This window comes from Gilbertella persicaria (assembly GCF_025201335.1).
Source record: "Gilbertella persicaria strain CBS 190.32 chromosome Unknown B0P05scaffold_14, whole genome shotgun sequence".
In the NCBI taxonomy this organism is placed as follows: domain Eukaryota; kingdom Fungi; phylum Mucoromycota; class Mucoromycetes; order Mucorales; family Choanephoraceae; genus Gilbertella; species Gilbertella persicaria.
Genome location: NW_026251975.1, coordinates 268501 through 289840, shown reverse-complemented (window position 1 = coordinate 289840; position 21340 = coordinate 268501). Strand labels below are relative to the sequence as shown.

At 34.7% G+C, this 21340-nt stretch overlaps 8 protein-coding genes across 8 annotated transcripts; 4 read left to right on the top strand and 4 right to left on the bottom strand.

Annotated features, from left to right (window-relative positions):
* Window positions 1–106: 106 nt before the first annotated feature.
* On the top strand, window positions 107–2164 carry B0P05DRAFT_536837 (major facilitator superfamily domain-containing protein). The gene is made up of 6 exons (XM_051577633.1): window positions 107–491; window positions 537–739; window positions 791–1065; window positions 1110–1322; window positions 1364–1773; window positions 1830–2164. Exons 1-6 carry the CDS (start codon window positions 248–250, stop codon window positions 2048–2050), a joined length of 1566 nt encoding a protein of 521 aa, XP_051436106.1. The 5' UTR covers window positions 107–247; the 3' UTR covers window positions 2051–2164.
* Window positions 2165–9471: 7307 nt separating this feature from the next.
* Window positions 9472–9651, bottom strand: B0P05DRAFT_467843 (uncharacterized protein; the record flags this gene model as incomplete). Its single annotated transcript, XM_051574398.1, has 1 exon — window positions 9472–9651. A coding segment is annotated over one exon (180 nt), but the record flags the coding sequence as incomplete, so codon positions are not given.
* Window positions 9652–11711: 2060 nt separating this feature from the next.
* Window positions 11712–12737, top strand: B0P05DRAFT_610492 (uncharacterized protein; the record flags this gene model as incomplete). Its single annotated transcript, XM_051583386.1, has 4 exons — window positions 11712–11921; window positions 11968–12022; window positions 12074–12124; window positions 12199–12737. 4 exons carry the CDS (start codon window positions 11712–11714, stop codon window positions 12735–12737), a joined length of 855 nt encoding a protein of 284 aa, XP_051436104.1.
* On the bottom strand, window positions 12601–13531 carry B0P05DRAFT_50119 (uncharacterized protein). Its single transcript, XM_051575447.1, has 3 exons — window positions 13341–13531; window positions 13182–13295; window positions 12601–13118 (listed from the first exon to the last, which is right to left on the bottom strand). The coding sequence occupies exons 1-3, from the start codon at window positions 13406–13408 to the stop codon at window positions 12734–12736; spliced, it is 567 nt and encodes a 188-aa protein (XP_051436103.1). The 5' UTR covers window positions 13409–13531; the 3' UTR covers window positions 12601–12733.
* A 31-nt stretch (window positions 13532–13562) lies between these two features.
* On the top strand, window positions 13563–14090 carry B0P05DRAFT_467852 (50S ribosomal protein L13; the record flags this gene model as incomplete). The annotated part of the gene is made up of 3 exons (XM_051574399.1): window positions 13563–13583; window positions 13633–13756; window positions 13804–14090. 3 exons carry the CDS (start codon window positions 13563–13565, stop codon window positions 14088–14090), a joined length of 432 nt encoding a protein of 143 aa, XP_051436102.1.
* A 20-nt stretch (window positions 14091–14110) lies between these two features.
* On the bottom strand, window positions 14111–15790 carry B0P05DRAFT_595872 (uncharacterized protein). Its single transcript, XM_051583113.1, has 5 exons — window positions 15683–15790; window positions 15471–15607; window positions 15003–15425; window positions 14347–14964; window positions 14111–14296 (listed from the first exon to the last, which is right to left on the bottom strand). Exons 1-5 carry the CDS (start codon window positions 15765–15767, stop codon window positions 14117–14119), a joined length of 1443 nt encoding a protein of 480 aa, XP_051436101.1. The 5' UTR covers window positions 15768–15790; the 3' UTR covers window positions 14111–14116.
* Window positions 15788–17444, bottom strand: B0P05DRAFT_603269 (glycerol-3-phosphate dehydrogenase [NAD+]; the record flags this gene model as incomplete). Its single annotated transcript, XM_051583290.1, has 4 exons — window positions 15788–16171; window positions 16234–16955; window positions 17000–17026; window positions 17428–17444. 4 exons carry the CDS (start codon window positions 17442–17444, stop codon window positions 15879–15881), a joined length of 1059 nt encoding a protein of 352 aa, XP_051436100.1. The 3' UTR covers window positions 15788–15878.
* A 200-nt stretch (window positions 17445–17644) lies between these two features.
* B0P05DRAFT_610463 (uncharacterized protein) lies at window positions 17645–20464 on the top strand (the record flags this gene model as incomplete). The annotated part of the gene is made up of 5 exons (XM_051583385.1): window positions 17645–17959; window positions 18024–18098; window positions 18159–18741; window positions 18805–19021; window positions 19070–20464. The coding sequence occupies exons 1-5, from the start codon at window positions 17911–17913 to the stop codon at window positions 20462–20464; spliced, it is 2319 nt and encodes a 772-aa protein (XP_051436099.1). The 5' UTR covers window positions 17645–17910.
* Between the last annotated feature and the right edge of the window lie 876 nt (window positions 20465–21340).

Genomic DNA, 21340 nt, shown 5'->3' with positions numbered 1-21340 from the left:
CAGGTGCAAAGCCAATGCATTATACAGTAAGATGATGCCAAAACTTGATAAAATCTCGCCATTGACAGCTCGTGAGCTTATTGTGTTACTTATTCTTTTTTTTTTTTTTTTTTTGCTTATCATGTATTGCGTTTTAAGAACAATGGATAACGAATTCATCCTATGTAAATAAGCCGGAAATTATAAATGAAATGATATCAGTGTCACAAATACTATCTCTTCTGTTTATTCATCTTTCTTGTATTTCATGAAGAAGTTATCTTTATTAGGACAGCAGTCTTCATCAACTAGCCTCAAGTCATATCAAGCCATACCAAAGAACTCGTTTACCGAAGAAGAAAAGTCATTTGTTTTAGTCACTACACTAGAAGAAGAAGATTTAGAATGGACTGAACAAGAAGAAAAACAAGTTTTGAATATATTAGATAAGCATTTGATGATCTTTATTTTGTTAATGACATTTGTATTAAACATGGATCGAACAAACATCTGTAAGTATCCCTTTTTGTTGTTTCACACTTTTAATAGCCAAAAAGCAAATGCTATATCAGATAATCTAGCCCAAGACCTTGGATTCACAAACGATGGCGTGAACACTGGAATATCTGTTTATCATTTTGTGTTCACCTTGTTTACTCTTCCTTCCAATACAATCTCGAAAATGGTTGGGCCTCACCTTTGGATACCCATTTTGATGTCGTCTTGGGCTGTTGTGACATGGGCACATGCACTAATACATGTAAAATACTAGCACAACACAAGTAGACTCGTTACTTATACTTTTTTTTAGGATTTCAATGGGTTTATTATCGTGAGAATAATGATTGCGATCACAGAAGCCGGATTCATACCAGCCTGTTTAAGCTACTTGTCACAGTGGTACAAAACACAAGAATTAGCCACTCGACTGGCGTTGTTTTGGGCTTCTCAAGCATTGGCATCTTCTGTTTCGGGATTAATCTCATTTGGTGTTTTTAGAATGCGAGGTATTTATGGATTGGAGGGATGGAAATGGCTTTTTATAATTGATGGTATTGCAACACATATTGTTGGAATCATTGCCTTGTAAGAAACATGTGCGCTCTTAATTGTTTTAACCAAATCAACAGTTTCTATCTACCTTCATCCGCAAGCCATACCAAAGGTGGATTGAGGGGTCGAGAAGGCTGGTTGACAAAGAGGCAAATAAGAATAGCAATCCAGAGAATCATTAAAGACGACGCCACCAAAAAAGAACATCATAAGCCCATCACTCGCAAAGATGCTTATGATGCTTTCATCGATTTTAACCTTTGGGTTCATTTGTCCATCACGTTCTTAGGGTGAGTCTCTTTTATTGACTTGAGCTAAACACATTTTATAGCATGATGTCAAACACACCTATCCAAAGCTATTTGCCTAGCATAATTAAAGACGCTGGGTTTTCAACGACAACAGCAAACTTGCTCACAGCACCATCACATATCATAGGTCTTGTTTTTTCAGTCATCATTGCACATATGTCTGACAAGCATGGCAACGTTTCACTTTATGCCCTGATAGGAAGCTCGTGGGCGTTAATAGGGTTTACTCTGTTGGAGTTTTTACCTGATACAACAGGAAGATGGGAACTCTATTTTGCAGCTCTTTTCACGGCTTCATCACCTTCATGGCATGGTATGCAGATAGCTTGGATGTCAGCAAACTTAGCTCCAATTGGAAAGAGAACATTGGCTTTGGCAGCGGTCATAGGAGCAGCCAATATCAATGGCGTGCCAGGATCGCAGATTTATCGTAAGCCAATAGTAGTATAATTGGTTTATAATGTACTTAGCTTTTTTTTATGCCAGAGACAAGTGATGCACCTAGATTTAGAAGAGGCAACAAGATCAATATATTTCTGAATATTACAACAATTCTACTATTTATGTTTCAAAGAGGAAGATACAAGCTAACAAACAAATGGCGAAATATTATGTGGAACAACATGACAGCTTCTGAGCAAAAAGAATACATAGAAGAAAACAAAAGTATCGGAAATTATGGACTTGATTTTCAATACAGACTTTAAGTAGCAATGCATTGTATTTTGTATATGTATAGAAAATTAAGTGTTTATTTGTTATGTATATTGAAAAAATTCAGAGGCTGGAATAATTCTTTGTCTTCGATTATAATAAGCATGGGAAGTAGACTATAATTTTTGAGCCGAATGAGTTCAGTGGATGATATCCCGTGATACGCTCTCCATTAAATTTTAAGGCGCAGTCTGTTTCGGATGTATGGTATCATAGCAGACAGAAAATTATTTTGCATGAATTTATAAAAAAAAAAGAAATACGTTTATTGAACCCTATAGAAAGTCAAAGCATATCTTTGATAACGAATATAATGCAATGCAGTACTTAATAGATAATGATTATGTTAATAAATATGAAACAGGCAACAAATGCAATTCAAATATGACACATTATGCTAAAGAAAAGTTATTTAAATGTAGAAACTATGAATGTAGGAGATCCATTTCACCATTAAAAATGCTATATTTAGCAAGATGAAACTACCTATTAATATACAACTACACTTATTGTACGAGCTTTTAAAGAAATCACCTCCTACAATATTGTCTTCAAGTTTAGAAATAGATAGAAAAACAGCTACAAAATATTTTAAATTATTCAGAATATACTTAAAAGATAAACAGTTATATAAACCAACTAGCAAAATTGGGGGTAGAAATGACATAGTAGAGATTGATGAGAGTAAAATAGCTAAAAAAAACATAACAGAGGACATAAAGTTGAAGGTGTATGGCTAATAAGAGGTGTACAAAGAAGTAGATTAAAAAATAAAATTAAAAACGAGAATAAAAAAATATTTTTGTTGCCTATCGAAGAAAGAAAATTAAAGAATATAGATAAAGTTATTAAAAAATATGTTTAAAAAGGTGCCACCATATATACAGACTGTTAGAAAGGATATAACAATGTTAAGAATATAGGATATAAATATAAAACAGTTAACTATTCAAAACATTTTGAAGATCCTGAAACAGGCGTTCATACTAACACTATAGAAGGCATATGGAATGGATTTAAATATAGTATTCCACCTAGGAACAGAAATAAGAAAAATATTTATAGAGAAAAAGAAATGAAGAAAATAGTATGTGGAAGCAATTTTTAAAAGATCAAAGTTGAATTCTACACTAAAAAAAAAAGAATTGTCAAGATAGCATGGAAGACTTAAATAAAGTATTAGATGGTAATGAGTTTATTAAAAAATATAAAAAGGATGCTTATAGTGAAAGTAATAGAGGAACATAATATTGAAGAGGTAAATATAACATTTAACTCTAATATCAAATCATTTGAGATTGGCATTGTAAAAGATAATGGTGTGAGTTTTTTTAAGTATAAGGTTAAAAGAAGAAGATCCAAATCTATATTGATTGGCTTATCTAATGTAGATTCTTGTACAGTAGTAATCAGTGAGTTATCTGGATTAATTTTTACTATTCAAGATTTCTGTATGGAATAAAGGCCTCTGCAAATTATGCTGCACCCTGATATAAGCAACTATCTATAAATATGAGCCTATATTTGACTCAATAAACCGCATTCTTTGTTTGATTTTAATTTGCTCGCTCTTATTTCGACATTGATAAGCTAGCAAGAAATAGCAAAGATGAACATGGATGAGTAAAATAATAAAAAAAATGTGTGTGTTTTGGATTTTCGAAATTAGTTTACTCCTTAGCAACGGACTTCAGAATTTTTTTTTTTTTTTTTTTTTTTTTTTTTTAGTTTTTTACAAATTTTATACAAATTTTATACAAATTTTATATCAATGTTTTTGACAACATTTTCATTTCTTTATTTAATCTGATTCTTCTAAAAGTACTATAGCATAAGTGATGGAAGAAATCTTCCATTGAATGCAGAAATAGAAAATTTTAGCTAACTTTTTACTCAAATGTAGAAGGTCGCTTCCACCGATGGAAGAAAGATGCAATTACTTACGCTGTGGTAAGGGTGTGTTTTTGATCTACAAGTAATTATTTTCCAGAAATGCTTTTCTGTTGACAAAAATATACTTGCGCATTGGTATTAATTTCGTCAAATCCGTACTCAAAATCTGTTGATTTATTAGCTTTATAGAAAAGATTCTTTTGAACACATGACCCGATGTGGCCTTTGACTGCTCGGACTCGGTCAATTCATTAGAATTGCTATACTAAGCTAAAAATACCTTAAGAGGACAAGGAAGGAATAGAAAGGAGAGTGTTGATCTAATGGTGTGTCTGGGCGTAGGTTTATAACTATAGGAGAAATGGAAACATTTGATTGAATGTTAGAAGGAGTAGATTGTTTGTGACAGCACGTTACATAAAGGTGATTTGGGATAAAAGCAAATCTATAGAGGTCCATTTGGTACTCCAATAAAGTACAGAGCGGACAGTCTTGAGTGTTTTTATGAGCTTGGTCAAGAACACTTTTGCATTCTCTAAAGCTACCTTGAGCAGTGTCTAAGGACGATGTTTGGCCTTGGAGAAGTCCCTTGATGCATTTTTTGAGCATTTCTTTGAAAGTAGTAGTCAGAGTAATTAGGTAGTAATTGACTAGATCAGTCGGGCTGCCCTTCTCATGAATTAGGACTACTTGTGTGACTCGTCAACAATGAAGCGTGTATGGCCAACGCCAACATAGATCAAAGATATAGAAAGTCAGGAAGCCATTAAAATTTGTGATGTATATACAGAAAATAAAGCTAGAGCCATGAATAATTACGTTAATAGCCGTAGATGTTAAAAACCTCTCATGAATGTGATGGATTTACAAAAATATATATATATGTGTTTTAGATCCCGATAACATTTATGCCGACTTACAAGTATGCCAATTGTGTACATAGAAAAATATTTCTCAGAAAAAAATAAAAACCACTGCTTTAAGATAAATCAAGAATATTTTTTGTAGTGAAAAAAAAAATAAAATAAAAAAAGAAAGAATTTTCTAATTTTCTGCTTGAAATCTAAAAAAAAGCTTGTTTTTCAATTTTTCAGTTTTAAATAAATAAACGAGTCTACCAGATAATGATCTTACTGCTTTATTCTAGAAGATAGACTACTGGTTGGTAGACTCGTTTTTTATTTTTAAACAGAAAAATTAAAAAACAAGCTTTTTTTTAAACTTTAAGCAGAGAAATAAGAAATTCCTTTCTTTTTTATTTTTCGTCATTGCAGAAAATATTTTTGATTTATTTTAAAGTAGTGGTTTTTATTATTTTTCGAAAAATATTTTTTTGAGTACGAAAATGGCATACTTGTAATTTCGGCATACCTGTTAGTATTTCTATTATTTTTGAAATGCTTTTTTTTTGTAAGTCTGTCATGATGATCATAAAGGCCTGAGGCACACAATTCTTCCCATAGTTTTTTTCATTGCTCTAGCTGTTGTATACACAGCTATCTACATGACTATGATTTAGAGTGACTTTGCACCGCAATGGGCTGCAGGAGTATTCAGGAGTGAAGTTGACACTGAACCGTGAATCTGTACTCTCAATTATGCAGTCTCTTTATTTACCGTCAGACTGATTATCACTACAAAATAAACAGTAGGGGATCTATGCGCCCCTCATCCTTAAGGACACCAACGATTGCATTCAATGGAATTCATGAAAAGATATTCATTTCCTTCAAGGGATGCTATATTTTATATAGATAGAGAGAAATAACAGAGTGTAATAAAGAACAACTTTCTTTTGGCCGTTTTCGGTTCTGATTGACTTTATTTTGTCTTTTTAATTGTAGTGTTTATCACACTAGCTACTTTTTTGTAGAGACATTACTACAGCGTAAGCGATAGAAAAAGTTTTTCATCAAGAGTGGAAGAATTATGCATTTGGAGATGGAAAATCTTGACCAAATCTTTATTCGAATACGGAAGGTTTATTTCACTAACGGAGAAATGTAATCGCTTATACTGTTGTGTATGGTTACTATGATCCCTATGGTGGTTGTTATGGCGGTTGCTATGGCGTCTATGGCGCCTATGGTTATTGTGTTCATTCTGTAAGGTTAAATCTGGTAAAAAAAATGATAATCAAAAGGATTTAAGAACGAGTTCAAATTACTGAAGTTGTCATTTGGGAAGTGAAGACGTCGTCGACGGCTGACAGTTGCTTTATAAATTAAATTTTCATCTGACGCTTGCTTGATTAGAGTCTGCTAAAATTTATCCAAGAGAAGGGTGTAGTTGACTTGTGAGCCCGAAGCCAAATAGAGTATAGCAATCATAGCATCATAGCATCATAGCATCATAGCATCATAGCATCATAGCAACCATAGCAACCATTGCAACCATACACCACAATGTAGGCACTTATATCTCTAAAAAAAAAGTAGCTAGAGCAATGAAAAAAACTATGGGAAGAATTGTGTGCCTCAGGCCTTTATGATCATCATGACAGACTTACAAAAAAAAAGCATTTCAAAAATAATAGAAATACTAACAGGTATGCCGAAATTACAAGTATGCCATTTTCGTACTCAAAAAAATATTTTTCGAAAAATAATAAAAACCACTACTTTAAAATAAATCAAAAATATTTTCTGCAATGACGAAAAATAAAAAAGAAAGGAATTTCTTATTTCTCTGCTTAAAGTTTAAAAAAAAGCTTGTTTTTTAATTTTTCTGTTTAAAAATAAAAAACGAGTCTACCAACCAGTAGTCTATCTTCTAGAATAAAGCAGTAAGATCATTATCTGGTAGACTCGTTTATTTATTTAAAACTGAAAAATTGAAAAACAAGCTTTTTTTTTAGATTTCAAGCAGAAAATTAGAAAATTCTTTCTTTTTTTATTTTATTTTTTTTTTCACTACAAAAAATATTCTTGATTTATCTTAAAGCAGTGGTTTTTATTTTTTTTCTGAGAAATATTTTTCTATGTACACAATTGGCATACTTGTAAGTCGGCATAAATGTTATCGGGATCTAAAACACATATATATATATTTTTGTAAATCCATCACATTCATGAGAGGTTTTTAACATCTACGGCTATTAACGTAATTATTCATGGCTCTAGCTTTATTTTCTGTATATACATCACAAATTTTAATGGCTTCCTGACTTTCTATATCTTTGATCTATGTTGGCGTTGGCCATACACGCTTCATTGTTGACGAGTCACACAAGTAGTCCTAATTCATGAGAAGGGCAGCCCGACTGATCTAGTCAATTACTACCTAATTACTCTGACTACTACTTTCAAAGAAATGCTCAAAAAATGCATCAAGGGACTTCTCCAAGGCCAAACATCGTCCTTAGACACTGCTCAAGGTAGCTTTAGAGAATGCAAAAGTGTTCTTGACCAAGCTCATAAAAACACTCAAGACTGTCCGCTCTGTACTTTATTGGAGTACCAAATGGACCTCTATAGATTTGCTTTTATCCCAAATCACCTTTATGTAACGTGCTGTCACAAACAATCTACTCCTTCTAACATTCAATCAAATGTTTCCATTTCTCCTATAGTTATAAACCTACGCCCAGACACACCATTAGATCAACACTCTCCTTTCTATTCCTTCCTTGTCCTCTTAAGGTATTTTTAGCTTAGTATAGCAATTCTAATGAATTGACCGAGTCCGAGCAGTCAAAGGCCACATCGGGTCATGTGTTCAAAAGAATCTTTTCTATAAAGCTAATAAATCAACAGATTTTGAGTACGGATTTGACGAAATTAATACCAATGCGCAAGTATATTTTTGTCAACAGAAAAGCATTTCTGGAAAATAATTACTTGTAGATCAAAAACACACCCTTACCACAGCGTAAGTAATTGCATCTTTCTTCCATCGGTGGAAGCGACCTTCTACATTTGAGTAAAAAGTTAGCTAAAATTTTCTATTTCTGCATTCAATGGAAGATTTCTTCCATCACTTATGCTATAGTACTTTTAGAAGAATCAGATTAAATAAAGAAATGAAAATGTTGTCAAAAACATTGATATAAAATTTGTATAAAATTTGTATAAAATTTGTAAAAAACTAAAAAAAAAAAAAAAAAAAAAAAAAAAAAATTCTGAAGTCCGTTGCTAAGGAGTAAACTAATTTCGAAAATCCAAAACACACACATTTTTTTTATTATTTTACTCATCCATGTTCATCTTTGCTATTTCTTGCTAGCTTATCAATGTCGAAATAAGAGCGAGCAAATTAAAATCAAACAAAGAATGCGGTTTATTGAGTCAAATATAGGCTCATATTTATAGATAGTTGCTTATATCAGGGTGCAGCATAATTTGCAGAGGCCTTTATTCCATACAGAAATCTTGAATAGTAAAAATTAATCCAGATAACTCACTGATTACTACTGTACAAGAATCTACATTAGATAAGCCAATCAATATACAAACAGCTCGGTGTAATTGACAGGTCGATATCTAATATTTCTATTTATTTTGAGGCATTTTATCAATAAGACAATGACTGCATAATTAGACGTACATCATTTATTGTCTATTGAATTAATTGTATTAAGCCATACAAATGACATTATAGCTTTTGAACTGGTTGCATCTTGGCTATAGATAAAGCGAGTGATTGAATCAGAGATGTAAATATATGGTATTTTATAGTCATTTGAACCAGATTTAATGCATCATAAAATCTTCTAATACTTTGACGCATTTATGAACAAACATTCTCTTTTTTTTATTTAGGTGAAGCAAACATTTTTTTATCAAGGTACTTTATTCAAATAAACACTTTAGCAGTAAAAAAAAAGACGACAATTCATACAAATTTTGTTCTTTTTAATAGAAATATAAAGGTAGTATAAAGCCTATTTATGCACGCATAAATACTTTAGGTACCTACAAGAAGTTTTTACTAACATCGATGGTACCTGTGGAGTTCATTTGGACAAAAAAAAGCGACTTGCAACATTTGACCCAAATGGCCTTTTTTTTTTTGTAGGGAAACTGTGTTCCTGTTTTATTTGAAGTCCTAAAGATGTCATAATGAATGATAATTAAGACTGGAGGGGTATGATGTGCAATAAGAAAGAGAGAGAAAAGGTGCATAAGTTTAACTAGTAAGTAAAGTGATTTCAGTCAAAAAGTATTAGTTCTTGTTCATCGGATTGTTTAGTCAACAGGCGTTTGATTATGGAGAGTACAGCAGAAAAGATTAAGGGTGTGGAATCAAAAACCGAAAGCCAATGGCTGGACCATAGACCTTCCAATGTGCTAGCGCAGATTTGTTGTGTGGATAGGGTTGGGAATGCAGAATGACTGGAGCGACTGATGGTGGTACAGAGATTGAGGGGTTGTCGTAAGTGGTGAATTGAAGGAGCGGTAAGAGAAGGATCGATATATGTGGAGAGGATGTGACACCAGATTTTGTATTTGACTGGACAAAGAAAGTTGAGATGGTCAAGTGTGTCAATGGTGTTGCGACGGAAGTAAGGACAGTGAATGCATTAAAGGCTAGTGATGAGCTTCGGTAGTTTTTGGTGTAGGTAGAAACGAGTGTTGATGGTCTTGTGCAGAAAGCGGAACCAGATATTGCGGGAGCGACGTGTGATTTGAAGTGACCAAAAGGCTTTCCAATTAGGGACAGTGTCAAAAGGTGAGGTGGATGTAGGAATGTGTTGGGGAAGTAAGGCTTTATGACCAGAAATAATGGGAGGTGCAGGTTTGAAAACTAATGGCGAGGAGACAGATTGAAAGTATGTAAGTGTGGTGACAAAGGATTGCAGGCAAGAAGGATGAAGGATATTGTAGGTGTTAAGGGAGAGGTGTGATCATAGTAGATTCATGGTGAGCGAGGACAAATAGCTTGAGAAATATTTTTTGTTTGTGGATATGTTTCAAAATTTGAAGGGGGGGATACGACGGTGTTGAGTCAATGTATTGCGTGTGCGATATTTTATGGATAGAGATTGAGTATCGTGGACAAATAGATCGTGACCAATTAGGCGGGAGAGATCAGAGGGTTTGCGGAAAAGAGAGTCAGGCGGTATGAGGGAAAGGAGAGAAGATGGACCAGAGGGTTGTGGGTGATGAATGAAAAGTTCGGAGACAGACTTGAAGAGGGGCTTGACAGGAATCGAAATTGTGTGGAAATGCATCGATGGCTTGAAATATGTTAGCAAAGTAATTGTGAATTAGGGTAGGAAGGTATAAACGACAAGGAGGGAACAGGACAGACCAATGGTATGTAGGGTGAGTGATAGATGTAAAAAAAATAATGTAAACTGAAATGAAGGACTGGAAGAGAAGGTTGGGTTAAGGAATGGAATGTATTGGAGTGTAGGAGAGGGTGAGGCCAACGCCATTGAAGAGCTTTCTGTTGAACAACGGGAACTAAAACAGCGAGGCCACCTTTCTCTCTGGGGAGAGTCAGAGTGGGGAAAGGAAGGTTGTTGTAACGGCGATTATTGAGGAAGGATGATAGGATTTGCTGAAGTTTGGCGAGTTGTTCTTTGGTGAATTGGAAAAGGCGCATAACGTGCCAAAGGGTTGAAAAAACAAGAGTATTAAGGACGGTGGCACGTCCACGAACAGATAAGTTACGTTGAAGGTGAATATTGCATAAGAGTTGAACTTTGTTGATAAGTATGTTGGCGAATCGATTACGTTGTTGAGTGCTAGAGCAGATAGAGGAGGAATTAGAGTCATGCCAGGTAGTAATGTTGTGTTCGTGAAGAAAGAGTGACCAATGTGGAAGAGGTGAGCCGGATAAGGAGAAAGCTTGAGTTTTGTTGTAGTTAAGCAGTGCGTCAGAAGCTGACATATAATGATCAATTAATGTTTGTAGTCGTACAAGATCAAAATGGTTGCGAAGGAAAACCAGTACATCATCTGCATAAACTAAAATTTTGACAGGTTCGATTGGTGGTGGTAGGATAGGAGAAAGTGTTTATCCTTGTATCAATAGGCTATATGTTGCCTTTATATTGACAAGAGAAAATACAAGGATTTTGTATGGAGTGTTGTCTTTTTTGTCGTTAGAGCCATTGATTTGCCTGGTATCTTTATTGCCTAAACAAATCATTATAGTACTAAGCCGTTGGCACAAACACACCTTTTCAAAAAAGGCATTTGATCCATTGAACTGGTAATTCTAGTGAATCCAATCCTATCTAACTTGCGTTTTGTGACATTCAACTGCTTAACCATAATCCAGTTAAAAGTGGATAACCTAGTGACACGAATGGCAAGATCATTACCTTTCAAAGACTCAAAGCATGGTCTTGATTTACATTGAGCAATCCTACTTTTTGCTCTAATAGAGAGTATATTCGTATCAATAGTACTACTTATGAAAGCGCCATTTTACAAAATGTCTGTCTACAAACAGATTCCCACAAAAAAAACACTCTTTTTTGTTCTGTTACATTGACTTTCTGACTTGAAAAAAAAATAGATTGTGCGTTCCGAGCAGGGACAATGCCGATCCGTTACAAATAGGAAAGCTGTGTAACTTGTCAATAAAATAAGAACTATACCTTATCCGACATAAAAAAAAAACAAGTATCACTTTCTCCTTGTCATATAAGTAAGGAAAAAGAAGTAACAATCATTAAAGAACTAAATGGAAGAACGAGAGAGGGAGAGAAAAAGAGAAAGACTTCTTTAAAGTACCGAAGAAGTAGCCCTCACAATATAAATAGAAGCATCCCAAAAAAAAAATTTTTTTATTTTATTTTCGTATTCAATGTCAAGTACACCATCAACTAGTGAATCATTATCAGTGCCTGTTTTGCCATGGCTAAACCATAGCAGTAGGAATTCTAGTTTTCGTTCCAATGGTTCCGATATTCATATCATGAAACGACATGTGCCCGAAGGTGGTCCAAGCATACCTGTCAAAAAATGGCATCGATGGACATCGTATAAAATATGGCTTTTATTGATGAATTCAGTTGTAATCAATCAACAGAAATGCAATAAGTTAGACTGATATACTATAGATGTTTGCTTATGGTCTTGTCATACTCATACTTGGCTTGTGCACCTATCTTAGGCGTAAGCAAACAAGCTCAATCTATACTGGTACTTATTTCTCTTAATCAATAGTCTATCAGCGTGCCATTGTGATGCTTATAGGAGAAAGAATGCTAGTCAATTGTAAGCAACACCTCCCCCTCCCCCTCCCCAAATCGTACACAGATACTGATTTAGTACAGTAATTACTGCCACAGGCGTCTTTTGTTTAGTAACTTCTATACTTGGATTTATAGGCATTGTTCTGAACAATCGACCTATACTCGCTGTTTATAATCTTATGATGTGGCCATGTTTTGGCATGATTGCAGCTGTTGGCTATACTGCCTACCGCAAAAACAAATGGAACATTGAAGGCAAACTCTCTTATCAGTGGCATTATGCATTAAACGCCGAAGATCGCGCTCAGATCCAAGCAAACTTACATTGTTGTGGGTACAAATCATTCTCAGATTACCATGAAACATCCAACAAGTGTTACCCTCGAACACTTTTACCAGGCTGTAGATATAAATATCAATCCTTGACAACCTACGGCTTGACAATCACTTGGATTGTGGCATTCAGTATGGTCCCAGTTCATCTGAGTGTCTTGTTATCTGGTTTATTATGCTCAAATCATGTGAATAACAAATTTGGTAAAGGATTACCGCCCAAGTTATACCATGCAGACTACCGAGGTATCGTAGCTGCCAGTGGGCTTCCTTCAAATAAGGGACGAGATTTTATTTCTTAGCCAAATAAACTCCAGTCTTTGACTTCCAATCCTTTCAAGACAAGAAGCATTTCTTGTTTGACATCTTCAATGCGAATAGCATGTGTGTCATTGACAGATTCTTGTTCACTGCTTGTGTTGGCTAACTGAATAGGTGCATTGACCGAAATAACAAAATCAGTTTGAGCTTTGGTTAGTCGAACAACAGCCATGATAATCTCGACTGTGTTGTATGCTTTGGATTCATTGAATTTAGCAATCTTTTGAGTGCCTTGTAAAATGTAAATTTCAGTTGAATCAAACGGTAAAAGAGGAGCCACTTGCTGTGTATTTAAGGTATCGACAAAAGAAACAGTAGATTCAGAAGCTTCATTATCATCTGCTAATTGTTGGAAATGGAATCTATAAGATATAAGTCATCAGGAGAACCATGTCTGTTTCTTCCTTTTTTTTTTTTTTTTTTACTTGATGGCATCGTGTTGCTTTGATTCTACTTGCTCCAATAGTTCAAAAATCAAACTTTGTTGCGTGTTTGTATCTACAAATACTTCTTGATTGTCGGGTACTTGGCGAAACTGACTTTTTATTCTATAAGTCTCGGTCAAAAAACAAAGTTGACATTACCTTGCATCAAGAAAAGAGCCAGGTAAAGGGGCCACAATAGCTCCACCGAATAAGGGTTGAGTGTTCATCCTACAAAAAAAGAAAGAAAGAACAAAAGACTTTATCTAACTGATCAACATGGTGGAAAAGTAGTCACAGCTGTCAGTTACCTTTTTAAGATCTTTTTTCTTTTTTTTTTGCTTTTAACCCTTGTCCCTGTTTGATCATTGGATTCTTTTTACTATGTCTCAAGCTATTGGCAATGTAAAGCGTTTTTTTTTTTGCAATCAACCAAAGATTAACTTGTCTATAGACTGCACTTGCATACGCCCGTGTTTGGCATGTCGTTGATGCAAAGCAAAGAGTGTTGGGTCGTTTAGCTACGAATGTTGCTACCACTTTAATGGGAAAGCATAAACCCATCTATGATCCTGCAGGTAAATACGAACAACAAGTCCTCACGAGACTCATTCCCATCTTATAGCTGATTGTGGTGATTATGTGGTTGTCATTAACGCCAAAGATATCCTCGTTTCAGGCAAGAAAGCAGAACAAAAATTATATCGTCACCACACAATGCATCCTGGTGGATTAAAGGAAATCAACTTTGAGAATTTACAAGCAAAAGATGCTACTGAACCTATTCGTAAGGCAGTATCTGGCATGTTGCCCAAGAACAAACTTCGTCAAGTGCGTTTGGATCGTTTAAAAATCTTTGAAGGCAGTGAACATCCATATGAAGCCAACATTATTAAACAACATGGTGTATAGAATTGTATAATAAAAAAAAATAGCATTTATTTAGTTTCTTGCTTTGGTATCTTTAGATCTTCATTCTTGAGAGTAATGGAAGGTTGAGGCGATTTAGGTTCTTCTTTTATCTTGGGTTTTAGTCCATTAGGAGAAGCCATGGCATTTAAAGTATACATGTCTCGGTTAGGCTCACTTATTGAATTACGATCTATAGGCCTTGTACGCTATATCATACGCAGACATGGATAAGCCTGTATCTATATTATTATCTTACCTGGTCATAAGGTAATAAACTACTACTACCAGCTGTGTGACTGACATATTGACTTGGATCACTCACATCCCTTGGTGGGGGTGCTTCTGAATGACTATCTTGTGGTCGTCTCAAGTGTTCTAAGCGCTGTTGGATCAAAGGGTTATGAGGATCCAGTTCAGCAGCACGACTGTAGGCATCAACAGCATCTTGCACTTGATTGTTACATGATTCATACAAAGTGCCTAAATCATACCATACTTCACTGATATAAGGATTCAGACGTATAGCACGGCTATACGCATCTAATGCATCTCGGTATTGATTGATTTGATAGTACAAGACGCCAATCGAACACCAAAAAGTAGGGTTACGAGCATCTCGATAGACAGCTTGTTGATAGGCTTCATAAGCCTTGTTGTGGTTCTGATTGACCATATAACAACGACCCAGTAAATACCATGACTGAGCATCATTGCCATCTGCTTTTAATGATCGTGTCAAGAACTCAGTAGCTAATTGCTGGTTACAAAAAGGAGCATCGGATTGGTGATAAAGCCAGCCTAATTGTTGAAGTACTTTGGCATGTTCTGGGTTTTCAAACAAGACATGTTCATAGGCTTCTTTAGCTGCATCATACTGATGATATAAGACATAGAAATAATAGTTATTCATACCTCTTTCTTTTGTTCATGCACAGATCCAATTTGAAACCATATATCTGATTCTGTTAATGGTTCTGGTGGGTGATGAAGTACATAACGAAAGCATTGTAATGAAGGATCCAGTTTACGTTGTTGCTTATAAATAATGCCGAGTCGAAAATAGATTTCATTGGACTTTTCGAACTGAGGATCCATCTTCATCACAGCAGAAAAGGCTTCTTCAGCGTGTTCAAGAGAACCATAACGATCATACAGGATACCAATGCCATACCAGAGTTTAGGATCTTTAGGGTTCTGAAGATGATGCAATGCCTGTTGATAGGCATCATAGGCTTCTTGTAAGTTATCCATCATTAAATAACAATGACCTAATGAAGCCCATACTTCGCCATTGTTTTCTTGAATCGATAGAATCCGTTTGAAATAGTCAACAGCCTAAATGAAGATCAATAAGGACTCCATCAACAAGTCTATACTTGCCTTGCTGAATTGTTCTTTAGCTCGAAATAAAGAAGCTATTTGTGTTAAGGCAGTGATGGAATGAAGGTTGTGTCTCAAGGCAGATTCATAAAAACTAATGGCTTTGTCATGATCATTCATTAGTTCAGCTAAACTGCCTATGCATATGTTATTCATACACTTTGTTGGTTTCTCTCTTTTTTTCTCTCTCTCTTTTTTTTTTTTTTTTTTACCAAACTTGAGCCATGTTTGTTCGTTGATATAAGCGAGTTTCTGTAAAATATCTTGTGGTACATAGTTTATGTTTCTGGATATCATTGAATAGAGAACAAGGAAAGCGCGTTTAAAAAAATATTTTTTTTAATAATGAAATGATTGGATCAATTATGATACGACTTGGAAATACAGTCATTTAAAGCCAGCCATGCATTAATCCACTTTGACTTTAAAAGTACGAAGACAAGCAGCAATGGACTCGGGATCTGCTTTTTCATAGATAATACGATACACAGTAGTCAAAAGAGGAAATTCATCCAACATGTCTCGGGCAGACAAGAAATTAAAGACTTCATGAGAAGTGGTTGTGCCTTGTAATTTCTGACCATTCAACATGTCTCTTTCAATATCTTCAATATTCTTGTCTGATTGTACAAAAGCAACAGCCACTTTCTTATTACGACCACCAGAACAAGAAGTGATTAGGTCAGCAACACCACAGGATTCTATAGAATGTGTCAGTTTTTTTTTTTTTTTGGGGGAAGGTCTTAGTTAAGACGCATGTTACCGAAAAATGTTTCTGTATGAACACCGCCAAAAAAGGTCTTGCCAAACTTTCTCATTTCCACCAATCCTCGACGAATCACAGATGCTCTTGTGTTATTACCATACTTAAGTCCTTCACAAATGCCTGCACCTAAAGCAACCACATTCTTTAATGCACCACAGACTTGAAGACCTCGCCAATCACTAATGACTGTCACGTCAAAATAATTGGTATGAAACAATTTCAAGAACACGTCTTGATCACGCAAGTCCCGAGAAGCAATAGTGGCTTCACCAAATTGTTCTTGGGCCACTTCCAGTGCAATATTGGCACCACTTAAAGCAGCACAATGGACATTCAAGATCTTTTCGATCTCTTCCGAAAAGATAAGTAAGTTATTATCTCGGTAATCAAGTCCCTTGATCAACGAAATGGCTCGGCAGTTATCTTTTGGAATGACATCACGAAGGGATTCACAAACACCATAGACAAATTGATGGGGTAAGACAAACACAAGAATATTAGCCTCTTTGGCTGCTTCTTTTACATCTGCAATAGCCTTGATATTATCACCCAGGTGAATACCAGGTAAGTATTTGACATTTTCGTGTTTTTCGTTGATTATGTCTGTTAGGTTTTTACCGTCAATTTGTTCTTCATAGACCCACATACGGACTTCGGTTTCAAACAAGTCAGGGTGTGTACGAGCATTTTGACCACATACACGAGCAATGGCCGAACCCCTATCAAAAGAGATAAGCCATAGTATCAAATGTATTCTACTTACCAATTACCAGACCCAATAATAGTAATTCTTAACTTTTGATTATCCGACATAAAGAAAAGAAAAGAAAAATAAAAGTGAGCTTGCATGATATATATGTGTAAATTCAAAGACCGACTAACCCTAATACAGTATTTCTACTTCAAATTCAGACGATGTTAAATTTTTTTTCAGATGTTTAGCTTACCTTTTTTGGATGAAGTAAAATGAAAATTAGCTGTAAGACATGTTTTAAAATAAGATGAATTGCTCATCTAATTGTGGATGCTCAAGATAACAATTTCGTTTTTTGATGGTTTTTTTTAAATTACTGAAACAAAATGCTTATACAGTATATTTTCAAGAGCTTTTTTGTAGCAAACAACAAGTGAAGAATGGTTGATATATAGTTCAGTGCTATACATGCAGTGTCATATACACTTGCAATATACCTAGTCTGATTTGACATGTCAACGCTGTTAAGAATATTTATGATATTTTTATTTCTGCTGTCCAAAAAAAAATAACGCTCTCGTGCCTATCCTAATGGGCATTATAAAAAACCTCTTTATACAACCGTACGTGTACATTCAGTTATTACTGACTTGTTCAGAAAACAGTTGATTCTATATACATATTTCATAATTTAAGACAACTTTATTGAATTGTTAGTAATACATCATCGATTTGGGATATTCAAAAGATAATACATACTTAAGAGTGTGCTTTATATGTGATGTTGTGACCTTACATAAGTTATAAAAAGTTTTTTCGAGAGAAAAGAATGTATATTTAACATGTCACGTCAAAGCTCATATTTACTATATTCTGATTTGGTGGCAATGAATAAAATAACCAAAAAATCCATTTTTTTCATTTCTTTCAATTATATACTATATAGTGTAATAGCTTTCTTCTAGCCAATACTATCTATTATGAAAAGAAGTGGAAAACAGTCTGATAATGGTCGTGGAATCAATACTGGTAAAGTCGAATATTATAGTAAATAGATGAAATCCCATCGACCACACTTTTTCTGATACAACAGAAGAAACCGAACAAGAAGTTACTGAAGATAATTCAGATGAAGATTTCCAACCGATTATGTATAGAAAAAGAACTAGTACGTCTTATTACATGATCTTTATGTACAGGTCTAATCTAACTTTTCATATACGTAAAGAAAACACGCCGTATAGTTCTGAAAATAAAAAGGCTAAACTAAATAATGTGGTCCATACCTCTTCTAATACAAGTGCTACTGCTAGCTCAAGCTCCATAATAATCAACCTCAGCTCTTCAGCAGTCAAACCAAGCTCTTCAGCAGTCAAACCAAGTTCTTCAGTAGTTGAATCAAGCTCTTTAGTTGCTGAATCAAGCTCCTCCAATTCAAATGTTGCCAATTCAAGCTCCCCAGTTTCTGAACAAATTAAACAAGTGATCACAATCAAAACGACTATTCAAAATATTTGGAATCAGGATCATGTACGACCTTTATACGATTTAGTCGACAATGTCAATATACTAGTTTTACATACTTATAGTTTCTCAAAATACATATTTTTGGAGGAGCTAAAGAATAGCATTGACTTCAGCTTGGCAGATTTTGTAACAAAGGAGTTTTTCGTAGAGGTGTTTCTGGCTCTGATCATTCGTCGTAATGTTCCTGGAAAGGTAAAAGATAGAACCGCTATCTATCGTGAATTGATATCTCGTCACAAATCATCGTATTTTGAAGATGCTCAATATACTCCGTTTGAGATAAAGTACGTGCAACAGCTCGCATTGTACGAATGTACTAAAATTAATACGGCTTACCACAATAATAGCAAGGCACATTTTGGTAACAGATTGCGTATGTTATTGAACATGCTTTCTAAAAAAGAAGAAAAGTTACTCAGTCTCGATCATCGTATGAAAGCTGTAAATGCTATAAAAGAAGCTCGCCGAAAAGAAGTATTTGAACTCCTTAACAAAATGAAATTCGCTGTATCAAAAAAAGAAATTCCTTCTTCGGACGTCCTGGATGAAAAAGCATTATCATCTGTAAGGGACTTACTATAAACTTACCCAAACAACTACAAATTCGAAAAGAATTCTATCTATTATGATGTTAAAGCTCACCCAGAAAAGCATTTCAATGCTTTCTACAAGATTGCTAAACTTCTGGAAACTGAAGCAGCTAAAACATTTAATTGTTTTCCAATCAAAACATCGTTTATACCATCCTACATTACTCTGGATTCCAAAATAGTTCATCATCACATACTGAAGCAGAAAACTTCCTTCAAGGCGGAACAAAAGTTTGAGATTTGGAGCAACGTCGTTAATTTAAACAAGAAATCATTCAAACCTCAAGGACTTAATAAATCTCTACGATTTCAGGGTACCATTGAAACTGATGGTATTTGTGCTTCGGTGTTAAAACAGAATATCACCACGGGTAAAAAGCAGCCAAGAATGAATAATAAGAAGACAGATACTATCGACGAGGAGTATGTCGAAAATATACTACCTGCTACACTGAAGGAAAACCAAGGCAAATACGTTTTAATTGACCCTGGAAGACGAGACCTTATGTTTTGCATGCAAGAGTCAAGTACGAAGGAGAAGCCCCAAATTCTAAAATATACAAAAATCACTAGAAATAAGCTGACTAGACATAACAAAATATTAAGCAAACAAAATACGCCAGAGTCAGTAAAAATCGCCCAACTCATTTTGTCTAAAACCGTATCTTCTTCAGTAGACATTACAAAATTTAGGGATTACATCAAAACCAGAGCCTCTGTCACACATGTATTAACGAGATATTATGCAAATGAAACAATGACGATCAATGAATCATATTTCCCTGGATCTGTCACGGAATTCTCAATACGACGAGGATGTTTATACTATGGAGATTTGTTTGTTATAAATTTTCGAGGATATTATCCGCAACCGAAAGACACTACTAGCACCACTGCTGATTTGAATTTGTATGCGACTTATTTGGAAATCATGTTAAAACAAAAGCACATCGCACAGCGTCTGACTGCAACAACAAAAAACTCACTAAATGCACTGATTAGTAACATGTCCTTAAGTAATGAAGATAATGGGTTAAAACACAAAGCAAGCACACAATTAGAAAAGTTGCGACTGTTACCTTTCAGAAAGATAAAATTCAACAGCAAGCTCTATTACGATCAAAATGATGCCAATTTGGTTCAACGGCTAAAGCTAAAGTTTGGGAAAAACTCGATTTTAGTGATAGGTAATTGGTCTGCTCCGAATACGAAATTCCAGGAGCCCACAAGAAGTAAAGGCCTAATCAAAATGTTGAAGAAGGCAGGATTTACTGTTCTTTTAATCGACGAGTTTAAAACGTCCTCATATTGCCCTACTTGCGAAAGCGAACTGGAGACATTCAAGACTGTTGTCAACCCTCGCCCATACAAAAGAGCCGATGCACCAACTGTTGAATGTCACGGTTTATTAAGGTAGACGATAATAATAATTGTAGAATGGAGCTATTAATGACTATAACCACTGGATTATTAGATGTCAAAATCTTAAATGTCTTGATAACGGCGAAAAACAAAGAAGGAAACTCTGGAACCGGGACTTGGCCGCAGTGCTGAACTTTAAGAAGATAGTTGAAAGCTTACGAGAAACTGGTCGAAGACCAGCAATATTTTGCAGAAAAAACACCGAAACTATCCATCAAGGTTAACGCTTTGGTTATTTAATGCAGGTACCTACTTTTGAATTTAACATAACAATCGTTTTCCGTAACTAAATTTTCATTTGTCTAAATTTCCATTTTACTTCGTCCAAAAAAGGTAAGCTAAACATCTGAAAAATAATTTTGATTCGTCCAAAAAAAAATTAACATCGTCTGAATTTGAAGTAGAAATACTGTAAACAGTGACTTCTTGATTACGTCTTTGACAGAACTCCAGATAGAATTTAACTATTTTTAAACCTTATATCGATCTGATATGAATTTATGGAACAATAGCTTTTATTTAGGTTAATAATTAAAGTTTTAGGATTATTCATATTCTTACGTTCTCTAGTTCTGGTAATAACGAATAAAACCAAAGAGTACATATATATATATGTATAATATAATGGAAAAGTGTAAAAGAGATGATCTTGTCATTTATGATTTGACAACTTCTGACAGCACTAACTATCTTTAAATTCTAATCGATTTCAACAGCCATGCATCTGTCAGAATACCGCCCAAAAAAAGTTGTTCGCTCTATGTCTGGCATATCCAGCCGAAATGAGGAACTTTATTATATGCTTTACAGTAGTCATACTGCTAAAAAGCAAGAAATGGCTATTAGCTTCACCAAGAAAAAAAAAAAAGAC

Bases quoted from the DNA above. Each gene is read 5' to 3' on its own strand.
- B0P05DRAFT_536837 (XM_051577633.1), top strand. From the start codon at position 248: ATGAAGAAGTTATCTTTATTAGGACAGCAGTCTTCATCAACTAGCCTC. The intron at 1,066-1,109 runs GTAAGAAACATG...CCAAATCAACAG, and splicing joins ATTGTTGGAATCATTGCCTT to TTTCTATCTACCTTCATCCG. The intron at 1,323-1,363 runs GTGAGTCTCTTT...CACATTTTATAG, and splicing joins TTGTCCATCACGTTCTTAGG to CATGATGTCAAACACACCTA.
- B0P05DRAFT_50119 (XM_051575447.1), bottom strand. From the start codon at position 13,408: ATGAACACTCAACCCTTATTCGGTGGAGCTATTGTGGCCCCTTTACCT. The intron at 13,296-13,340 runs GTAATGTCAACT...TAGAATAAAAAG, and splicing joins GGCTCTTTTCTTGATGCAAG to TCAGTTTCGCCAAGTACCCG. The intron at 13,119-13,181 runs GTAAAAAAAAAA...TATATCTTATAG, and splicing joins AAGCAACACGATGCCATCAA to ATTCCATTTCCAACAATTAG.
- B0P05DRAFT_595872 (XM_051583113.1), bottom strand. From the start codon at position 15,767: ATGATATCCAGAAACATAAACTATGTACCACAAGATATTTTACAGAAA. The intron at 15,608-15,682 runs GTAAAAAAAAAA...ACATATGCATAG, and splicing joins ACAAACATGGCTCAAGTTTG to GCAGTTTAGCTGAACTAATG. The intron at 14,965-15,002 runs GTATGAATAACT...TTATATCATCAG, and splicing joins TGCATGAACAAAAGAAAGAG to TATGATGCAGCTAAAGAAGC.